We start from the raw sequence: 18,137 nt of genomic DNA on the forward strand, positions 1-18,137 counted from the left end.
AGAGTGCCCAGCCCCACGGCAGGGTGCTCACGCCCATAGCAGGGTGCTCAGGCCCCTGACGGGGTGCCCAGCCCCACAGCAAGGTGCTCAGCCCCACAGCAGGGTGCCCAGCCCCACAGCAAGGTGCCCAGCCCCACAGCAGGGTGCTCAGACCTGTGGCAGGGTGCTCAGACCCCTAGCAGGGTGCCCAGACCCATGGTGGGGTGCTCAGACCCGCAGCAGGGTGTTCAGACCTGTGGCAGGGTGCTCAGACCTGCAGCAGGGTGCCCAGCCCCACGGTGGGGTGCTCAGACCCACGGCAGGGTGCCCAGCCCCACAGCAGGGTGCCCAGCCCCATAGCAGGGTGCTCAGTGCCACAGAAGGGTGACCAGACCCACGGCAGGGTACCTAGTCCCATAGCGATGTTCCCAGCCCCATAGTGGGGTGCCCAAACCCACAGCAGGGTGCCCCGTCCTATAGCAGGGTGCCCAGCCCCACGGCGGGGTGCTCAGACCTGCGGCAGGATGCTCAGACCCCTAGCAGGGTGCCCAGCTCCACAGCAAGGTGCCCAGCGCCATGGCGGGGTGCTCAAAACCCTGGTGGGGTACCCAGCCCCACAGCAAGGTGCCTAGTTCCATAGCAGGGTGTTTAGACCCATAGTAGGGTTTCCAGTCCCATATCGGGGTGTCCAGTCCCACAGCAGGGTGACCAGACCCACGGCAGGGTGCCCAGTCCCACGGCAGGGTGCCTAGTCGCATGGCAGGGTGCCTAGTCCCATGGCAGGGTGACCAGCCCCATAGCAGGGTGCTCAGTCCCATAGCAGGGTGCTCAGTCCCACGGCGGGGTGCCTAGTCCCATAGCGATGTGCCCAGCCCCATAGTGGGGCACCCAAACCCACAGCAGGGTGCCCCGTCCTATAGCAGAGTGCCCAGTCCTACGGTGGGGTGCCCAGCCCCACAGCAGGGTGCCTAGTTCCATATCAGGGTGCCCAGCCCCATAGCAGGGTGCTCAGTGCCACAGCAGGGTGCCCAGACCCATGGCGGGGTGCCTAGTCTGATAGCGATGTGCCCAGTCCTATAGCAGGGTGCCCAGCCCCATGGCGGGGTGCCCAGTGCAATAGGTGAGTACGCAGCCCCACAGCGGGATGCCGAGCCCCACAGCGGGGTGCCCAGCCCCACAGCGGGGTGCCCAGCCCCACGGCGGGGTGCCCAGGGCGGCCGTGCGAGGCGGGTGCTGCCTCCGGACCAGGCTGCTCTGCCGCCCGCCCCCCAGCTGGTGCCGCGAGCGGGGGGGGGCCAGCGCTGGGCGCTGGGTGCTGGGCGCTGGGTGCTGGGCACGGCGCCAGCCCGCCCGAGCGGCTCGCCCGGGCCCGGCGCGGGTGGCAGCGCCGCGGGCGAGGGGGCTCCGCTCGGCGAGCGCCCGCCGCCGGCATGGCTCAAACCGCCTCCCTGCGCTGCCGGGTGGTGGAGGCCAAGGAGCTGCCGGCCAAGGACGTGTGAGTGGCGCTGGGGCCGCGCTCTGCCCCCCGCTTTGCCCAGATTCCCCCCCCCCCCCGACCCACCCCAGCTCCGGGACGTTGCATGGCGGGGGGGGGGAGGGTGCCCGGCTTTGCCCCCTGCTCGTGGGGGCTCCCCGGTGGCGCCCACGCCGTGCCAGCAGCCCGCGGGTGCCCCTGCGGGTCCGGGGGGGCGGCTCTGTGCCCGTGCCCCACGGTGGCGGGGGGTGTGCCGGGCCCCCCTCCCCCCCGAGCACCCCTGTTGCGGGGTCCCCGGGGGCTTGCTGAGCCCCGGGCACAGCAGTGCCCCCAAAGCCAGTGCATTGGCACCGGACCCCCCCCCCCCCACGCCGTGCCCTGACGTACCTGCCGGGCATCGGCGCCCCGGCACCGGGGGGGGGGGGGGGGGCACACAAGGGGCCGGATCCGGCTTGGCCGGCGGCTCCGCTTCCTCCTAGCCCGGCGATACGGTTCGGCGGCACTGGCAGCGCTGGATGCGCCAGGCTGGCATCGCGGGGCGGCTGCCAGGCCCCATGGGGGGGCAGCGCCGCCTGCCTCAGTTTCCCCGTGGGGACCCCGCGGTGGGAGTCTCGGGGGGGGCGGGGAAGAGCCCCGGATGCAGCCCTCGTCCTTTCCGCTGCCCCGCCGAGCCGGCCCCGGTCCCCCTCTCCGGCGGCTCCGTCCCGGCTCGGCGGAAGGGGTTAAGCTCCGGGAGGGCACCGGGCCAGGCGCGGAGCCTCCCTGGTGGCAGGGTGACACGGTGGCAGGGTGGCAGCCGGGAAGGGGGTTGCTACAGACACCCACGGGCACCTCTGCTCCCCGCGGCCAGCTCCGGCTCCAGCGATCCCTACTGCCTGCTCAAGGTGGACAACGAGGTGGTGGCCAGGTACGCGGGGGCCGCCGGGGCGCTGCGGGCGGCAGGGGAGCGAACTGCGGCTTGGGGGGATGCAAAAAGCCCCCGGGGCGGCCTCCAGGCGCGGAGCTGCCGCCGCGTGCCTCAGTTTCCCCACGCGCCAGTGACCTCGTCGGGCCCACTGCTGGGCGCCGGCAGCACCGAGGCCTCGCGAGCACCCAAAGCCCGGCTCTCCTTAAATATTGCCCTAGGAGCCGTCCCCGGGGAGCGGCACCCGGAGCTGGGCCCCGTCCGCTCCCACGGGTGCAGCAGGCGCCGCGGGCGGGCGCTGGCACGGTGCCCCGCGCTCCGCGCCAGCCTCTCCTGCTCAGCGGGGGGGGCGACGCACCGGTGGCGGCAGGCTGCTGGTGTTGGGGTGGCGTTGGGGGGGACACCCTGCCCCACGCCGCCCCGGTGCAGCCGGCTGGAAGCTGTCGGCGGGCGCCCTGGGCACCCCCACGGCGCGGCGTGGCGCGGAGGCGCCCGGGCTGCGCCGACCTCCGCGACGCTGCCGGCAGGACGGCCACGGTGTGGAGGAGCCTGAACCCCTTCTGGGGCGAGGAGTACACGCTGCGGCTGCCCCCCGGCTTCCAGCGCCTCGCCGTCTACGTGCTAGATGAGGACGCCGTCGGGTAAGGGGGCGCGGGCGTGCCTGCCGGTCGGCCCCGGTGCTCGGGCCGTGGCATGCCCGCCGGTCGGCCCCGGTGCCCGGGCCGCGGCGTGCCCGCCGGTCAGTCCCGGTGCCCGGGCCGCGGCGTGCCCGCCGGTCAGCCCCGGTTCCCGGGCCGCGGCGTGCCTGCCTGTTGGCCTTGGTGCCCGGGCCGCGGCGTGCCCACCGGTCAGCCTCGGTGCCCGGGCCGCGGCATGCCCACCGGTCAGCCTCGGTGCCCGGGCCGCGGCGTGCCCGCCGGTCGGCCTTGGTGCTCGGGCCGCGGCATGCCCGCCAGTCGGCCCAGAGCGGTGGCGTCCCCATGCCCGGGCAGGCGGGCACCGGTGCGGCGGGCACCGGCGGCTCACGGCCCCGTCGCCTCTCTCCCCACCGCAGGCAGGACGACGTGATCGGCAAAATCTCGCTCAGCCGGGAGCAGATCCTGGCCGAGGCGCGGGGTGAGCGGGGCGGCGGTGCCGGGGGGGGGCTCGGGCCGCCCCCCCCCGTCCCCCTCCCGCACCACCGGGCACTGGCTCACACGCCCGCGCCCTCGGCAGGCGTCGACGGCTGGCTCCGCCTGGCGCCCGTCGACCCGGACGAGGAGGTGCAGGGCGAGATCCACGTGGAGCTGCGGGTGTCGTGGCGCGGGGGCCCCTGGGTGCTGCAGTGCCACCTCATCGAGGCCAGGTACGGGCGGGCGGCAGCGGGAGGAGGGGGGTGGCTGGGACGGCGGCGCCGCCCACCCCGTCCTGCCCGGCAAAGGCGTCTCGGCTTCGGACACGCGTGTCGCGGTGCCGGCGGTCTCGGCCCTGGAGCGGCGAGCGGCCAGCGGCCTGTGCCAGCCCGTGCCCAGGGTCAGGGCCTGGGGCGGAGGGAAGGTGGCAGCTCAGGGACAGGGGACACGCGGCAGAGCTGGGGGCATCAAAACGCCTTCTCGGGGGGAAACTGAGGCACGGGGCCGGGCAGGGCTGGGGCAGGGCGCGAGCGCGCGTTGGCCCGCACAGCCCTGCCGGCCGCGAGGACCGCGGGAGAGGAGCAGGCGGCAGAGGCAGCATCCTGCTGCCGTGGCGGCCGGAGCGGGTACCAAGGCGACGGGACAGTCTTGGGGACAGCGAGGGAGGGGGTACTGGGTACCCTGCCGGGGGGCCGCAGGCAGGGCTGGGAGCAGGACCCCAGGGAACGGGGACCCGTGGTCACCATGAGAGCAGCTGGGGGCCTGAGGAGGAGGGAGGGAGGGAGCGAGGGAGGGAGGGCATCGGGGCTGGGGCACGGGGCAGGGGACGAGGGACACGAATCATGTGATACGAGACATGGGACACGGAACATGGGGCATGGGACACGAGACAGGACATGGGGCATGGGACACAGGACATGGGGCTTGGGAGACTGGACACGAGATACAGGACATGGGACACAGGACATGGGGCGTGGGAGACTGGACATGGGACACAGGACATGGGGCATGGGACACAGGACATGGGGCGTGAGAGACTGGACACAAGATACAGGACATGGGACACAGGACATGGGGCATGGGACACTGGACGTGGGACATGGGGCTCGAGCCCAGCTGCTGGGGCCTGGCGCCCCCAAACCATAGGCAGCACCCATGGGTACGCCGGTGCATCTGGATGGTGCCGTGCACCTCCAAGCCATGGGGACGTCCACGAGTCCCGGGGCTCGGCTCAGCTGTGACCTCCCACGTCTCCCCACAGGGACCTGGCCCCACGGGACCTCTCGGGCACCTCGGACCCCTTTGCGCGGGTGTCGTGCTGCGGGCGCACCTTGGAGACCACCGTGAGTCGGGGCGCCGGCGGCCCCCGGGGCTGCGCTGCCCTGGGCCAAGAGCCCGGTGGGGTCCCGCGGGCACCTCGTCCCTCGCTAGCCGCCACCTCTGTTCTCGTGGCAGGTCATTAAGAAAACTCGTTTCCCGCACTGGGACGAGGTGCTGGAGTTCGAGCTGCCAGCTGGGGAGCTGGGGGAGGCCGTGCTGAGCGTGGAGGTGTGGGACTGGGACATCGTGGGCAAGAACGACTTCCTGGGACAGGTGAGGATCCCCGGGCCGCCGGGCACGGCACGGGCATGGGGGACGGCGCAGGACGCCCAGCTGAGGCTGCCGTGCACGTCCCCGTGCGTGCGCGTGTCCCTGTGCATGCCCATCTCTGCACGTCCCACGGGTATCCCCCTGCGTGAGTCCTCCTGCGTGTCCTCGTGTCCCTCTCCCTGGTGCCCAAGGTCCAGGATGGTGGGACGTGCTCCGGGGCTGGGCAGTGCCATGGGTGGGCGCCCATGGTCCTTTGCATGTCCTGGGTACACCCCCAAAGGAGAGGTCCCCATTGGCCTGGGTGCCCTGGGGTGCCCAGTGGCACCAAGCCCACGGCATGCCGTGCTATGGTCGCTCCCCACCGACGTTCCTGACCTCTGGCCCCACAGGTCGAGTTCCCCCTGGATGCCATCTGCAAGGCCCCCACCAAGGGCTGGTTCCCGCTCCTGCCCTTCCCCAGCACCGCTGAGGATGCCGGGTGAGCCAGAGCAGCACATACGGTCCCGGGAACACCAGCAGGAGCAGCTCCAGGGGGGCAGCAAGGGGAGTGGGGCTGGGGGCTCTGCCATCGCTGGTGGGGAAGAGGGTTGGGGGGATGGAGGTGATGGGGTCTGGAGGTGCAGGGCACCAACGGGGCAGGAGTTTCAGCTGAGCTTCCCCATCTCCTGCTCTCTTTGCAGGGCCCGGCTGGGATCTCTGCGGCTCAAAGTACAGCTGGTGGAGGACAGGGTCCTGCCCGCCACCTACTACCAGCCCCTCATCGAGCTCCTCGTGGAGTCCGTCCTCCACCCGGGCGAGGTGAATGACAGCCCTGCTGGGTACGGGTGCTGTGCGGGACATTAATGTCCCCCGTGGCTCGCAGCAGCTCTGAGCCCGTCTTGGTGTGCCCACCTAGCCTGAAGATGTCACACCACTGGCCATCCTGGAGGAGATCAGCTCAGTGGAGAGCCAGCAGGATGTGGCCACTCAGCTGGTGAAGATTTTCCTGGGGCAGGGGCTGGCTGTGCCATTTCTGGACTACCTCATCGTCCGTGAGCTGGCCAGGACCAGTAAGTACCAGTCCCGGAGGCACCACTGGTGCAAGACTGGCTGAAGGCATCACTGTGGGCATGGGGTGGTGGCATGACCTCAAGGGACCTAGTAGCTGCACAGCTTCTGCTCTCTTCCAGCGGACCCCAACACCCTCTTCCGCTCCAACTCACTGGCCTCCAAGTCCATGGAGCAGTTCATGAAGGTGAGGGTGAGAGAAGGACATGGCCCTATCAGCAGGGAGGGACTGGGAAGGCTTTGTCTGTTGCCACCATGGCTCCATCCCTGCCACCTCAGGCATGGGGGAAATCTCCATCTCAGATGCTGCTGGTCCTGCTATACCACCAGGCACAAACTGACATCTTCAGGCCATGGAAAGGCTGGTGACATCTCTAGGAGCCCTGAAGAGCCTTTCCCAGCTCTCAGAGCCACACAGCACCAGTCCTCCCCACGCACCCATTGGACTGTCTCTCACAGGTAGTGGGGATGCCCTATCTCCATGAGGTCCTAAAGCCCATCGTGAACCGCATCTTTGAGGAGAAGAAGTATGTGGAGCTGGATCCCTGTAAGATGGAGCTGAGCAGCAGTAGGTGAGTGCAAGGCGTTGCAGAGACATGGGCTGCCAGTAAGTGGCTGGCCTTGAGGGTTCAGGGCCTCCTCAGTGGCTTTGGGCCACCCGGAGAACCCATGGTGGCCCATTCCTGGGTGCGGGGGCTCTCACACACTCACATCTCCATAGGAGGATCTCATTCAAGGGGTCCCTGTCAGAGGCCCAGGTGCGGGAGAGCAGCTTGGAGCTCCTGAAGGGCTACCTGGGGGACATCATCGAGGCCATCGTGGGCTCCGTGGACAAGTGCCCCCCCATCATGCGAGTGGCCTTCAAGCAGCTCCGCAGACGAGTGGAAGAGCGCTTCCCCTCAGTGGAGCACGAGGTAGGCACGGAGCTGAGGGCTGGCAAGCCCGGGGGGCTTGGGACATCCCCAAACCTCTGAAGTCCCCAACCAGCATGGGGCTGTCACCATGGGCAGGGCTCTGAGCTCCCTTCCCCTCCCAGGAGGTGAGGTACGTCTCCATCAGCGGGTTCCTCTTCCTCCGCTTCTTCGCCCCCGCCATCCTCACCCCGAAGCTCTTCAACCTCCGCGAGCAGCACGCCGACCCGCGCACCAGCCGCACGCTGCTCCTGCTCGCCAAGGCATGGGGCCTGGGGAGGGACGGGGACCCCGCGGAGCGACAGGGACCTTGGGAAGGCAAGGGGACCCCGCAGAGGGATGGGACCTTGGGGAAGGATGGGGACCCCAGAGAGGGGTGAGGACCCTGTGGAGGGACAGGGACCCTGAGCAGGAGAGGAAACCTCTGGGAGGAACGGGGATGCTGGAAAGTGATGGGGACACCTGAGGGGGGAACGGGGACAGCAGGGACAGCAGGGACAGGCAACAACCCCCGGGAGGGATGAGGATGCTGGGGATGGACAAGGATCCCCGGGAGGGTCGGGACCCCTGGGGCGGGATGCCAGAAGGAGACAGGCACCCTGGGAAGGGAGGGGGACGAGGGGAGGGACAGGGACGCCGCGGAGGGACGGAGACAGCCCCGACGGCAGAGCCCCCGCTGCGCCTGGAGCCGCCCGCGGCAGCCGGCTCGCCCCCGGCCTGGCGCTCGCGCCGGGGCCGGCGGGACGCTGAGGCACGCCGTCGCCCGCGCCGGCAGGCCGTGCAGAGCGTCGCCAACGGCGGGCGGCAGCCGGCGCAGGGCAAGGAGCGGTGGATGGCCCCGCTGCTCTCCCTCCTCGCGCCCCGCGCCGCCCGCCTCCAGACCTTCCTGGACGCCCTCGCGGCGGTGGAGAGCCAGCCGGGTGAGTGCCGCGGCGTGCCCCCCCCCCCCCCCCCGCCGCCCTCGCCGGGCAGCGCCGGGGCCGGCAGGCGGTGACGCTGGCGTCGCCCCCGCAGCGGGCGAGGGGCCGCCGGAGCGGGCGCCCCGGCCGCCCTCGGCCACCATCCGGGAGGGCTACGTGCGCGCGGCCGAGGCGCCGGGGCTCTGCCCGCCGCCCCGCTCTGCCTTCAAGAAGCGCTACTTCTGGCTCAGCGCCGAAGCCCTCTCCTCCTCCGCGTCGCCCGAGCGGCAGGTAGGCACGGCCCCGGCCCCGTACCGGGCTGCCGGCGCCCCCGGGGGCGCCGCGGCGAGTGAGGCCCGTGGGACGGGCTGTTCGGGGCCCGCAGGCGCGCTGCTCCATCGCGGTGCGGCGGATCCGGGCGGCGGAGCGCGTGGACGAGAGCGCCTTCGGGCGCCCGCACACCATGCAGGTGGTGGCGCAGGACGGCGGCGGGCAGCTCCGCACCACCTACATCCAGTGCAAGGTGGGCGCCCGCCGCGACCCCCCCCCTCCTCCCCGCCCCACAGCGGCCCTGGGCTCCGGGTGGGGGGCAGAGCCCGGCCTCGAGCCCGGGGATCCCCGGCCTTGGTTGTGCTGGGGTCACTGGGGGGCTTCGCTGGGGTGCTCAGCCTTGGTCGTTCTGGGGTCGGTGGAGATATCTGGGCCCTGGCTGCACTGGGGTGACTGGGCTACCCAGCCTTGGCCATATTGGGAACACTGGGCTGCCCACCCTTGGCTGTACTGGAGTCACTGGGGTGCCCTGCACTGGCTGTACTGGGAACACTGGGCTGCCATGCCCTTGCTGTGCTGGGAACACTAGGAGTGCCCAAGCCTGGCTGTACTGGGGTCATCTGGGATATCTGGGCCCTGGCTGTACTGGGACCGCTGGGGTAGCCAGCCTTGGTTGTACTGGGAGCACTGGGCTGCCCTGCCCTGCCGGAACTGGGAGCACTGGGGTACCCAGGCTCTGGCCCCGCAGTGCCACCCCCTGCCAGACTCCACCTCGCCAAGCTGTGACACCCCCCCATCCCTCCGTGGCCCCCGGCGCTGGTGTCACCACGGTGCCCAGCGCTGGGGTCCGCCCTCACCCTCCTCTCCCTCGGCTGGGGGCCGCCGCCCCCGGGCCCGCCGCTCGCCGCAGGACGGCCACGAGCTGCAGCAGTGGCTGGGGGCCATCCGCTCGGCCAGCGTCGCCAACGAGCACATGCTGCCCACGTGCCACCCCGGCGCCTTCCGCGGCGCCCGCTGGACCTGCTGCCAGCAGCCCGCGCGCTCCGGTAACGCCGCCGCAGGGCCAGGGGCGCCCGTGGGCAGGGGAGATGGGGGGGCCGCCGGCGCCGTCCCGCGAGCCCCCCGTCACTCTGTCGTTGCCAGCGCCCGGGTGCAGCCGGACCCACTCGGTGGTGGCGCTGGGCGCCTGGAGCGACCCACTGGACCCGGCAGCGGCGGCGCAGCGGCTCTTTGAGCACCTGCAGCGCGCGGCAGCGGCGCTGCGGTGAGGCCGGTGGTGGTGATGGCGGGGGGGGGTCCCGGCCCCGGCTGGGGCCCCCACTCAGCCCCTCTCCCACAGGCAGCCGGTGGCGGCGGCGGTGGAGGGGCCCAAGGGCGGTGCGGTGCTGGAGCCCCCAGGTAGGTGCAGCGTGTGTGTGTGTGCACACGCACTCCAGTGTGCGTGCACACACACGCGCATGCACTCAGATGTGCACGCACACAGACACGCACTCCAGTGTGCATGTACACACACACGCACACACTCAGATGTGCATGCACACGTGCACACGCACTGCAGTGTGCTTGCACACACATGCACGCGCACACAGGCATGTGTGCACACGCACGCGCACATGCACTCCGGTGTGGATGCACACACATGCACACCCACGCCTGCACGCACACGCGCACACGCACTCCGGTGTGCGTGCACGGGCACGCACAGAGCAGGGCCTGTGTCCTCCGGCAGGGGCCAGCAGACACACACGCACCCGCGCGCGGAGGCACACGCGGCACCGCCGCCTTCCTCCGCCAGGGGACAGCAGGCGCCCGCGCACGAGCACACGCGCGCCCGCGCAGAGCCGGATGCAGACAGGGCCACGCGCACACCCCAGCGCCACGTGCACGCGCGGCCGCCCCCACCCCGGCGCTGGGGGCGGGCCGAGCCGGGCCGCGGGGGCGCGCGGCAGGGCCGGCGGAGGGGAGCCGGGAAGGGAGGGGGCGGGGCTAGGGGCGGGGCGCTGGGGCGTGGTGCAGTGGGAACGGCAGGGGCAGGGGGCGGGGCGTGCCGCGGGTGGGGGCGTGGCAGGGGGCGTGGCAGGGCAGCATGTCGCCGGATGGGGGCGGGGCGGGATGGCAGGGGGCGGGGCAGGAGCGCTGGGTGGGGCGCGGCAGGGGTGGTGGGCGGGGCGGGACAAGGGGGCCGGGCGGGTGGAAGGAGGCGGGGCGCGGCAGGACGGGGGCGGGGCGCGGTGGGTTGGGCCTGGCAAGGGGGCGGGGCAAGGGGCCGGCGCGCCCCTGAGCCCCGCCCCGCGGTGCCGCAGCGGCGGGGCGCGCCGGGCGCCTGCTGGCCGTCGTCCGGGACCTGGAGCTCGCCCACGAGGCCTTCGCCCGCCGCGAGGCCGCCGCGGGCCCGCCCCCGCCGCGCTAGCCCCGCCCCGCGCCCACGTAAACCCGCGGCAGCCCGCCCCGCCTCCGTGGGGCGGCAGCGGGGACGCGTCGGAGCGGGACTACAACTCCCAGCATGCCCGGCGCCGCGGCAGGCGGGCGGCGCGCGCAGAGCGTGCTGGGAGTTGTAGTCCGCACCCCGCCGCTTCGCTTCCCTGGGGGACACCACCCCACCCGCAACGGCCCCGCACACGCGTGTGCCAACCCACGCACACCTCCCTCCACGTCATCACAGGAGGCGCCCAGCCGCGCAGAGCTGGGGCTCGGCTGGCTTTCTGCTCTCTAGATATACGTATATATATACATATATATATATATATATAATCTACTGTACATAGCGTCCAGGGGGGAGCTACGGGCGGGCGGTGCGGGTGGGCGCACGGCTGCTCACACACATAAGACGGAGGGGAAGGTCCCATCCCAGAGCCCACGGGTGGAAACCGCCCCCCCAGCACGGCTCGGGCGGCCGGGACGGGTGCCCGCGGTGGGAGCGGGGGACGCGGGGGGAGGGGGGGTCCGGCGCGAGCCCGCCCGGCCCGGCGGCGAAGCGGCGGGGGGGACGGGCCCGGGCAGCCCCGGCGGGCGGTCAGTCCTTGAGGTTGGCCTCGGAGACACCCTGGGCCAGCAGCTCGGCCAGGACGTTGTCCAGGTAGTTGGGGTCGGGGTAGCCGTGCCCGGTGAGGTTGGAGCCGAACTCCGTCTTGTGGTGGATCTCGTTCCACACCACCGTGTCCGACTCGCCCGTGGTGCTGGAGGTGCCGACGGTGAAGACGAGGCGCCGCTCCCAGGCCACGATCAGCAGCTTCAGCACCTGCGGCGGGGCGGGAGGGGGGACCCGGCCGTCGGGCCACCGCGGGGCTCGCGCCGCCCGCCCACCCGCCGCCGAGCGCCCGCTCACCTTCCTGCCCTTCTCGGTGTCGGGCAGGTAGCAGTGCCGCGGGAAGCCTCGCGCCGTGAACTTCTTCCCGGGGTTGGGGTGCTCGGGGCCCTGGGCGGCGGGGCGGAGGAGTGAGCGGGGCGGCGCGGCGCCCGCCGCCGGGTGACCTGGACGCGGGCACTGGGCTCCTCACCTGGATCCCCGCGGGGATGTCGTAGACGATGCGGATGGTTTTGGAGTCGCCGTAGCCCGGCAGGGAGTGGGGGATGAGGTGGAACTCCATCTTCCCCGGCGGCTGCGTGCCCGTCTTCTCCCCGTAGATGGCCTTGCAGGTGGGGCACTGCAAGCTGCCATCCTGGGCGGGCACCACGCTTCAGGGGACCTGTGCCACCATCCCCGGAGCGCAGCGCCTGCCCCCGTGGTCCCCAGCCCTGCGCGATGCCCCGGCAGCACCCGCATCCCCATCCCTGCAGCACTGTCCCCGTGGTCCCCAGCCCCGCGTGATGCCCTGGCAGCACCCGCATCCCCGTCCCTGCGGCGCCGTCCCCATGGTCCCCAGCCCCACACAATGCCCCAGCAGCACTCGCATCCCCATCCCTGTGGCGCCGTCCCCACCCCACATGATGCCCCGGCAGCACCCGCATCCCCGTCCCTGTGGCGCCGTCCCCATGGTCCCCAGCCCCGCACGATGCACCAGCAGCACCCGCATCCCCGTCCCTGCAGCACCCACCCCCGTGGTCCCCAGCCCTGCACGATGCCCTGGCAGGGACCCATGTCCCTGTCCCCACGGCGCCGCCCCCATGGTCCCCAGCCCTGCGTGATGCCCCGGCAGCACCCACATCCCCATCCCTGCAGCGCCTGCCCCTGTGGTCCCCAGCCCCACACGATGCTCCGGCAGGGACCCACGTCCCTGTCCCTGCAGTGCCCACCCCCATGGTCCCCAGCCCCACGCGATACCTCGGCAGGGACCCGCATCCCCGTCCCTGCAGTGCCGCCCCTGTGGTCCCCAGCGCCGGTCGATGCCCCGGCAGGGACCCGCATCCCCGTCCCTGCAGTGCCGCCCCTGTGGTCCCCAGCCCCGGGCGCTGCCCCGGCCACCGGGTGCCAGGCTCACCCTGTTGCCGTTGTTGTACATGGCCACGAGGCAGAGCAGGTGGTACACGTGGCCGCACTTGCCCAGCTTGCCCACCAGCTCCGGCTTGGCGCCGCGGCGGCCAAGGACGCCCTCGTAGCCCGAGCAGGCGCCCAGCCGCTCCATGCAGATGGTGCAATCCTGGCAGATGCAAGCGAGCGGCCTCAGCACCGCGGCTGGCCCTGGCCGAGCTCCAGGGGTGGCGATGCAAAGCTGGGGAGGGAGGTGTGCACCCGGGAGTGCCCGGCGCTCACCTCGTCCGGGGGGTTCTTCACCTTCTGGATGTACCGACGCACCACGTCCTCGGGGTTCTTGCCTGCCCGGGGACAAGGGGGGGGGGAAGGCCGGATCCTGCCTGCGGTGCCCAGCGGAGGGGGGCGGCAGGTCCCATGCCCCCCTGCCACACCCTCCTCCCCACCAGGATGGGGACAGCAATGCGGGGAGGGGGCCAGAGGTGCCAGCTGCCCCTGACTGCGGCCCCAAAACCCCCCAGCAGCAGCGCCCGTGCCTCAGTTTCCCCTCCGGGCAGGGGGGCCAGGGGCTGGCACCTCCTTACTCTTTTTGAGGTGCTTCTTCTTGGTCTTCCTGCAGATGCCATTGACACCGGGCACGGGCTTGATGTCACTCTTGGTGACGGGCGGCGGGTGCAGGACGGGCTTGGGGGCGCGGGTCAGGCAGACGGGCAGCCCCGCCGCGCACATCAGGATGCCCGTCATCCCTGCGCCAGCGGGGAGATGCGCCGTCACCCCCCGGCCGGCCCTCCCTCCAGACCCGCCGGTGTCTGGCGCCCGGCACACGGCGCCCAGCACCCTCACCTGCCAGGGCAGGATGCAGCGGGCCAGTGCCATTCAGGTTCTTCACCGGGAGGGCAGGCACCCTGCGCGGGGACAGGAGGGCAGAGCGGGCTGAGCCGCGGCTGGCCCCGAGGGCGTCTCAGCCCTGGGCCGGGCAGTCGGGCACCAGCTCCATGCTGGGACGGTGTGCCAGCACCCAGCCGGAGCGGTGACCGGGTGCTCTCGCCTGGGTGCAGCAGCCTCGGTGGCATCAGTGGCCTTGGGGACAGGCCCTGCACCCAGGGCATTCCCGGTGCTGGGAGGCAGGAGAAGGCCAGCCGGAGCGGTGACCGGGTGCTCTCGCCTGGGTGCAGCAGCCTCGGTGGCATCAGTGGCCTTGGGGACAGGGCCTGCACCCAGGGCATTCCCGGTGCTGGGAGGCCGGAGAAGGCCAGCGCTCCTCCTCCCTCTGCACAGGACGGCAGCACCAGGGATGCCCTGGAGAGGAGAGCGCATCTACATGTGCGTGGCCAGGCACACGGCTGGGTGCATGGCTCTGGGTGTGACTAGGTGCATGCATCTACATGTGCGTGGCCAGACACGCGGCTAGGTGCATGGCTCTGGGTGTGACTGGGTGCATGCATCTACATGTGCATGGCCAGGCACGTGACTGGGTGCATGGCTCGGGAAGTGACTAGGTGCATGCATCTGCGTGTGCATGGCCAGGCACGTGACTGTGTGCATGGCTCGGGGAGTGACTGGGTGCATGCATCTGCATGTGCATGGCCAGGCACGCGACTGGGTGCATGGCCCTGGGTGCGACTGGGTGCATGCATCTGCATGTGCATGGCCCTGCATGCAACTGGGGGCATGGCTCTGGGTGCGACTGGGTGCATGCATCTGCATGTGCATGGCCCTGCATGCAACTGGGGGCATGGCTCTGGGTGCAACTGGGTGTATGCGTCTGCATGTGCATGGCCCTGCATGCAACTGGGGACATGGCTCTGGGTGCGACTGGGTGCATGCATCTGCGTGTCCATGGCCAGGCATGCAGCTGTGTGTGCATGGCCATGTATGCAGCTGCGTGCACGCAGCTGTGTGACCGTGTGCGTGCAGCCATGCATCAGGCGTACCCCCGGCGGGCTCATGTGTGCAGCGGCGCCGGCGGGCGCCACGCAGCTGCCCACACGCTGCTGCTTTGCTGCCAGCGCCTGGCACCCACATCGCACCTCCCCTCCACCTCTCCCGGCCCCCTGCGCCTCCCGCTTACCCGGGCGGCACGGCGGCGCGGGCGCCGAGGACGGCGGCCCGCTGCGTGCCGGGCCGGTTGAGGTTGTTGAGCCCGGGCAGCTGGGCGCCGGGCGCGCTGTGGCTGCGGGCGGGCGCCCGGCCCGGCTCGCCCTTGCCCGTCGGCGGCACGCCGAAAGCGCCGCCGGGCCGCGGGGCCGCCGGCGCGGCGCCGTGCAGCTTGCGGCGCTGCGAGGCCAGGATGGCGTTGGAGGCCGCCCGGGTGCTGGTGACCAGCAAGCACTGCTGGCAGGAGCAGGGCTGCCCGCCGCCGGCGCCCAGCGGCCACGACTGCGACTTGGGGATGGCGCCGGCGGTGAGCGGGTAGGCGAGGTCCATGCGGCGCCGCAGCCGGCGCCGGCGCTGCGTCTGCCGGTTGGTCTGCGCCATGCTGCTGAAGGAGATCACGTAGCAGAAGCCCAGCGAGGAGAGGTCGAGCCAGGGGTGCTGCTTCTCGTAGGCGTTCTGGATGCTGATGCAGATGTCCATGTCGTAGGGCGTCCAGGAGCTGCTGTCGTTCTCCCACTCCCACACGATGCCCTTGCCCGGCGCCGAGGACGGGTCGTAGAAGTTCCTGCGCACCGGGCGCACGGTGCCTGCGGAGCGCAGCGGGCTCAGGGGCTGCGCCGCCGGCACCCGCAGCGGCACCCCGGCACAGAATGGCACCTGCCACAGCACCCCTGCAACACACCGCAGTGCACCCACCACGGCACCCCGGCACAGCACCCTGCATGGCACAGCACCCGCCACAGCGCCCCTGCACCGCACCGCACCGCACCTGCCGCAGCACCCCAGCACCCCTGCACAGCACGGCACCCACCACAGCACCCCCACACCACACCCACGGCGGCACCATGGCATGGCACCCTGCACGGCACCCTGTGTGGCAACCCAGCACCCCTGCACTGCACCTTGCATGGCACCCAGACACCCCAGCACAGAACCCTGGCACAGCACCCTGCACAGTGCCCCGCATGGTAGCCTGACTCCCCGGCACAGCACCTTGCACAGCACCCTACCCAGCACCCCAGTGCCGTACCTCAGGACCCTGCATGGCACCCTGCATGGCACTTCAGCACCCCAGCACAGCCCCCCGCACGGCACCCTGGCACCCCGCACGGCACCCTGGCTCAGCCCCCGCACGGCCTGCGCCTGCAGCGTCACACCAGCCCTGCCTCCATCCCGGGGGCTCATGCAGCGCCCAGTGCCCCGTGCGACACCCGCACCCTGCTCCCGAGGAGGAGGAGGGGCAGGGGCGCCCTTCGGGCGGGCGCCGTGCCAGGGAGGGGGGCGCGTTTCGCGGAGCCACTGGGCGCCAAGCCCTGAGAAGGGGGACGGCACGCTGCCCCCAGCGCCGTTTTCCAGTGTGTGAGGCCGGGCTTGTCTCCAGGATCCTGCCGGGATTCGCCCCGCGGGGCCGGGGAAGCGTTTCCCGGCCGCGCGGCGCGTGGGGCCGCGGGGTGATCTCCGGCCGGGGCTCGGGGTTGTGGGACCACGGTGCTGGCCCCCGGCGTGGCCGCACCGCGGCGGCCGCTGCCGGCCTCCCCACACAAAGCCGCATCCGCTTTCCTCGCTGCTCGCAGCCGGGACGGATTTGGCCGCCGGTGCGACGTTCCTGGGGCCCGGCGGTCACCGCGGCTCGCACCCGAGCCATCGCTGCCGTCGCCAGAAGGACGGCTCCAGCCCGGCACGCGGCGCACTTCAAACAGCCCGCTGGGCTTTTTCTGTTCCCCTTCTCCAGCATCGTTTACCCAGCCCTATTAACGACTCTAATAACGGTCATTAATCATCTGCCATTGCAGGCAGCAGAGCCTGGCCCCAGTGCCGGCTTGCGCTGAGACAGCGCCGCTCGCTCCCGGCGACGGGAACCCACGGGAACCCGGCCGCTCACATCCGTGTCCCACATCCCGCATCCCGCATCCCGCGCACATCTGTGTCCCGAATCCTGCATCCCGCTTGCATCTGCATCCCGTTGCCCACTTGCATGTGCATCCCACATCTTGCTTGCGTCTCGCTCACATCCTGCATCCCACTCCCCGCTCACATCCGTGTCCTGCATCTTGCTGCCTAATCACGTTGGCATCCGAAATCCCGTGCTCTGCTCATGCCCGTGCCCCACATCCTGCATCCATGTCCTGCATCTTGCTGACCGTTTGCATCTGCATCCCACTGCCACTCATATCCACATCCCACATCCTGCTCACATCTGCATCCCACATCCTGCTTGCATGTGTCCCGTACCCCACTGCCCACTCGCATCCGCATCTCACATCCCACTTGCATCCACGTCCCACATCCTGCTTGCATCTGCATCCCGCATCCTGCCCACATCCACATCCGGCATCTCGCTGCCCACTTGCATCCGCTCGCATCCACATCCCGCTGCCTGCTCGCATCTGCAGCCCGCAGCCCACTGCCCGCTCACACCTGCATCCTCCCCGCACGCGCATCCCGCATCCTGCTGCCGCTCGCATCCACATCCCAACCCCGCTCACATCCACATGCTGCTGCCCGATTGCATCTGCATCCCGCATCCCACTGCCACTCGCATGCACATCCCACATCCCGCTCACATCCACATCCCGCTCACGTCCACGTCCCGCATCCCGCATCCCGCTCACGTCCGTGTCCCAGGACGGCCCCAGCCCCATCCAGCCTGAGGAGCCCGCGCAGCCCTCGCACCCGCAGGGTCCCCGGGGCCCCCAGCACCTGCCCCGTCCCCACTGAGCCGGGGGCCACCAGGAGCCGTGCCGGGGCCACGGCAGCGCCGCGCTGTGCCACCGGGCAGCGGAGCCACGTTCCCGCAGCTGGGAACGGGGTCACCTCGTTCCGCGCCGTCGGTCCTTGCCGCAGGCATGGCGCGGGACGAGCCCTCGCCGCGGCAGCCGGAGTGTGGTGCCCCACGCCCCGTGCCCCACTCTTAGGGCCCCCCAGCACAAGACCCACGCATCCCCGGGCCCCCGGGGGGACACTAGGGGCAAGCGTTGCCCGTTGCGGCCTCCAGACCGGGCAGCGCGCCCAGGCTAAACCCGCGGCCGGAGAGGACCGACGGGGCCAGCCGCAGCGCCGGGGGGCAGGCGCCGACGCCGGGGACGGCCTGTGGGGAAGGAGCCGAGGGGCCCTCCGGCTTCGCGGGTCCCCGGCGCAGGAAGAAAGCGGGGAAGGAGAGAGGAGAGGAGGAGGGAGGCTGAGTCACCCGAGGTTCCCGGGGCGCAGGGAAGGAACGATGGACGGCCTCCCGGGCCGACGCACACGTGGACGGAGACGTCGGGAGCGATGCAACGAGAGAGAGACACGGAGGGGGGCCGGCCGGCCGGAGCCCCTTACCCGTGTCCTGCCGGAGCTGGTGCATGGAGTGCAGGTCGATGACGTAGGGCGCCAGCTGCGCGTCGGCCTGGCCCAGCGGCACGCTGCCCCGCGCGTCCTCCTTCAGCACGCTCTCGATGTGGTGGCAC

At 71.5% G+C, this 18,137-nt stretch overlaps 2 protein-coding genes across 2 annotated transcripts; one reads left to right on the forward strand and one right to left on the reverse strand.

The window, feature by feature from the left end:
• The first annotated feature begins 1,409 nt into the window (after positions 1 to 1,409).
• RASAL1 (RAS protein activator like 1) lies at positions 1,410 to 10,596 on the forward strand. The gene is made up of 21 exons (XM_062590389.1): positions 1,410 to 1,474; positions 2,304 to 2,360; positions 2,885 to 2,998; positions 3,412 to 3,473; positions 3,573 to 3,702; positions 4,731 to 4,812; positions 4,925 to 5,062; positions 5,449 to 5,537; positions 5,740 to 5,857; positions 5,955 to 6,108; positions 6,229 to 6,293; positions 6,566 to 6,678; positions 6,828 to 7,020; positions 7,143 to 7,280; positions 7,793 to 7,937; positions 8,032 to 8,207; positions 8,302 to 8,439; positions 9,097 to 9,232; positions 9,330 to 9,450; positions 9,526 to 9,584; positions 10,490 to 10,596. Exons 1-21 carry the CDS (start codon positions 1,410 to 1,412, stop codon positions 10,594 to 10,596), a joined length of 2,400 nt encoding a protein of 799 aa, XP_062446373.1.
• Positions 10,597 to 11,199: 603 nt separating this feature from the next.
• On the reverse strand, positions 11,200 to 18,137 carry DTX1 (deltex E3 ubiquitin ligase 1). The gene is made up of 9 exons (XM_062590110.1): positions 18,010 to 18,137; positions 14,666 to 15,278; positions 13,438 to 13,499; positions 13,179 to 13,340; positions 12,877 to 12,938; positions 12,605 to 12,763; positions 11,684 to 11,845; positions 11,512 to 11,601; positions 11,200 to 11,424 (listed from the first exon to the last, which is right to left on the reverse strand). The coding sequence occupies exons 1-9, from the start codon at positions 18,032 to 18,034 to the stop codon at positions 11,200 to 11,202; spliced, it is 1,560 nt and encodes a 519-aa protein (XP_062446094.1). The 5' UTR covers positions 18,035 to 18,137.

The sequence above is a fragment of the Rhea pennata genome, chromosome 17 (assembly GCF_028389875.1).
Source record: "Rhea pennata isolate bPtePen1 chromosome 17, bPtePen1.pri, whole genome shotgun sequence".
NCBI lineage: Eukaryota > Metazoa > Chordata > Aves > Rheiformes > Rheidae > Rhea > Rhea pennata.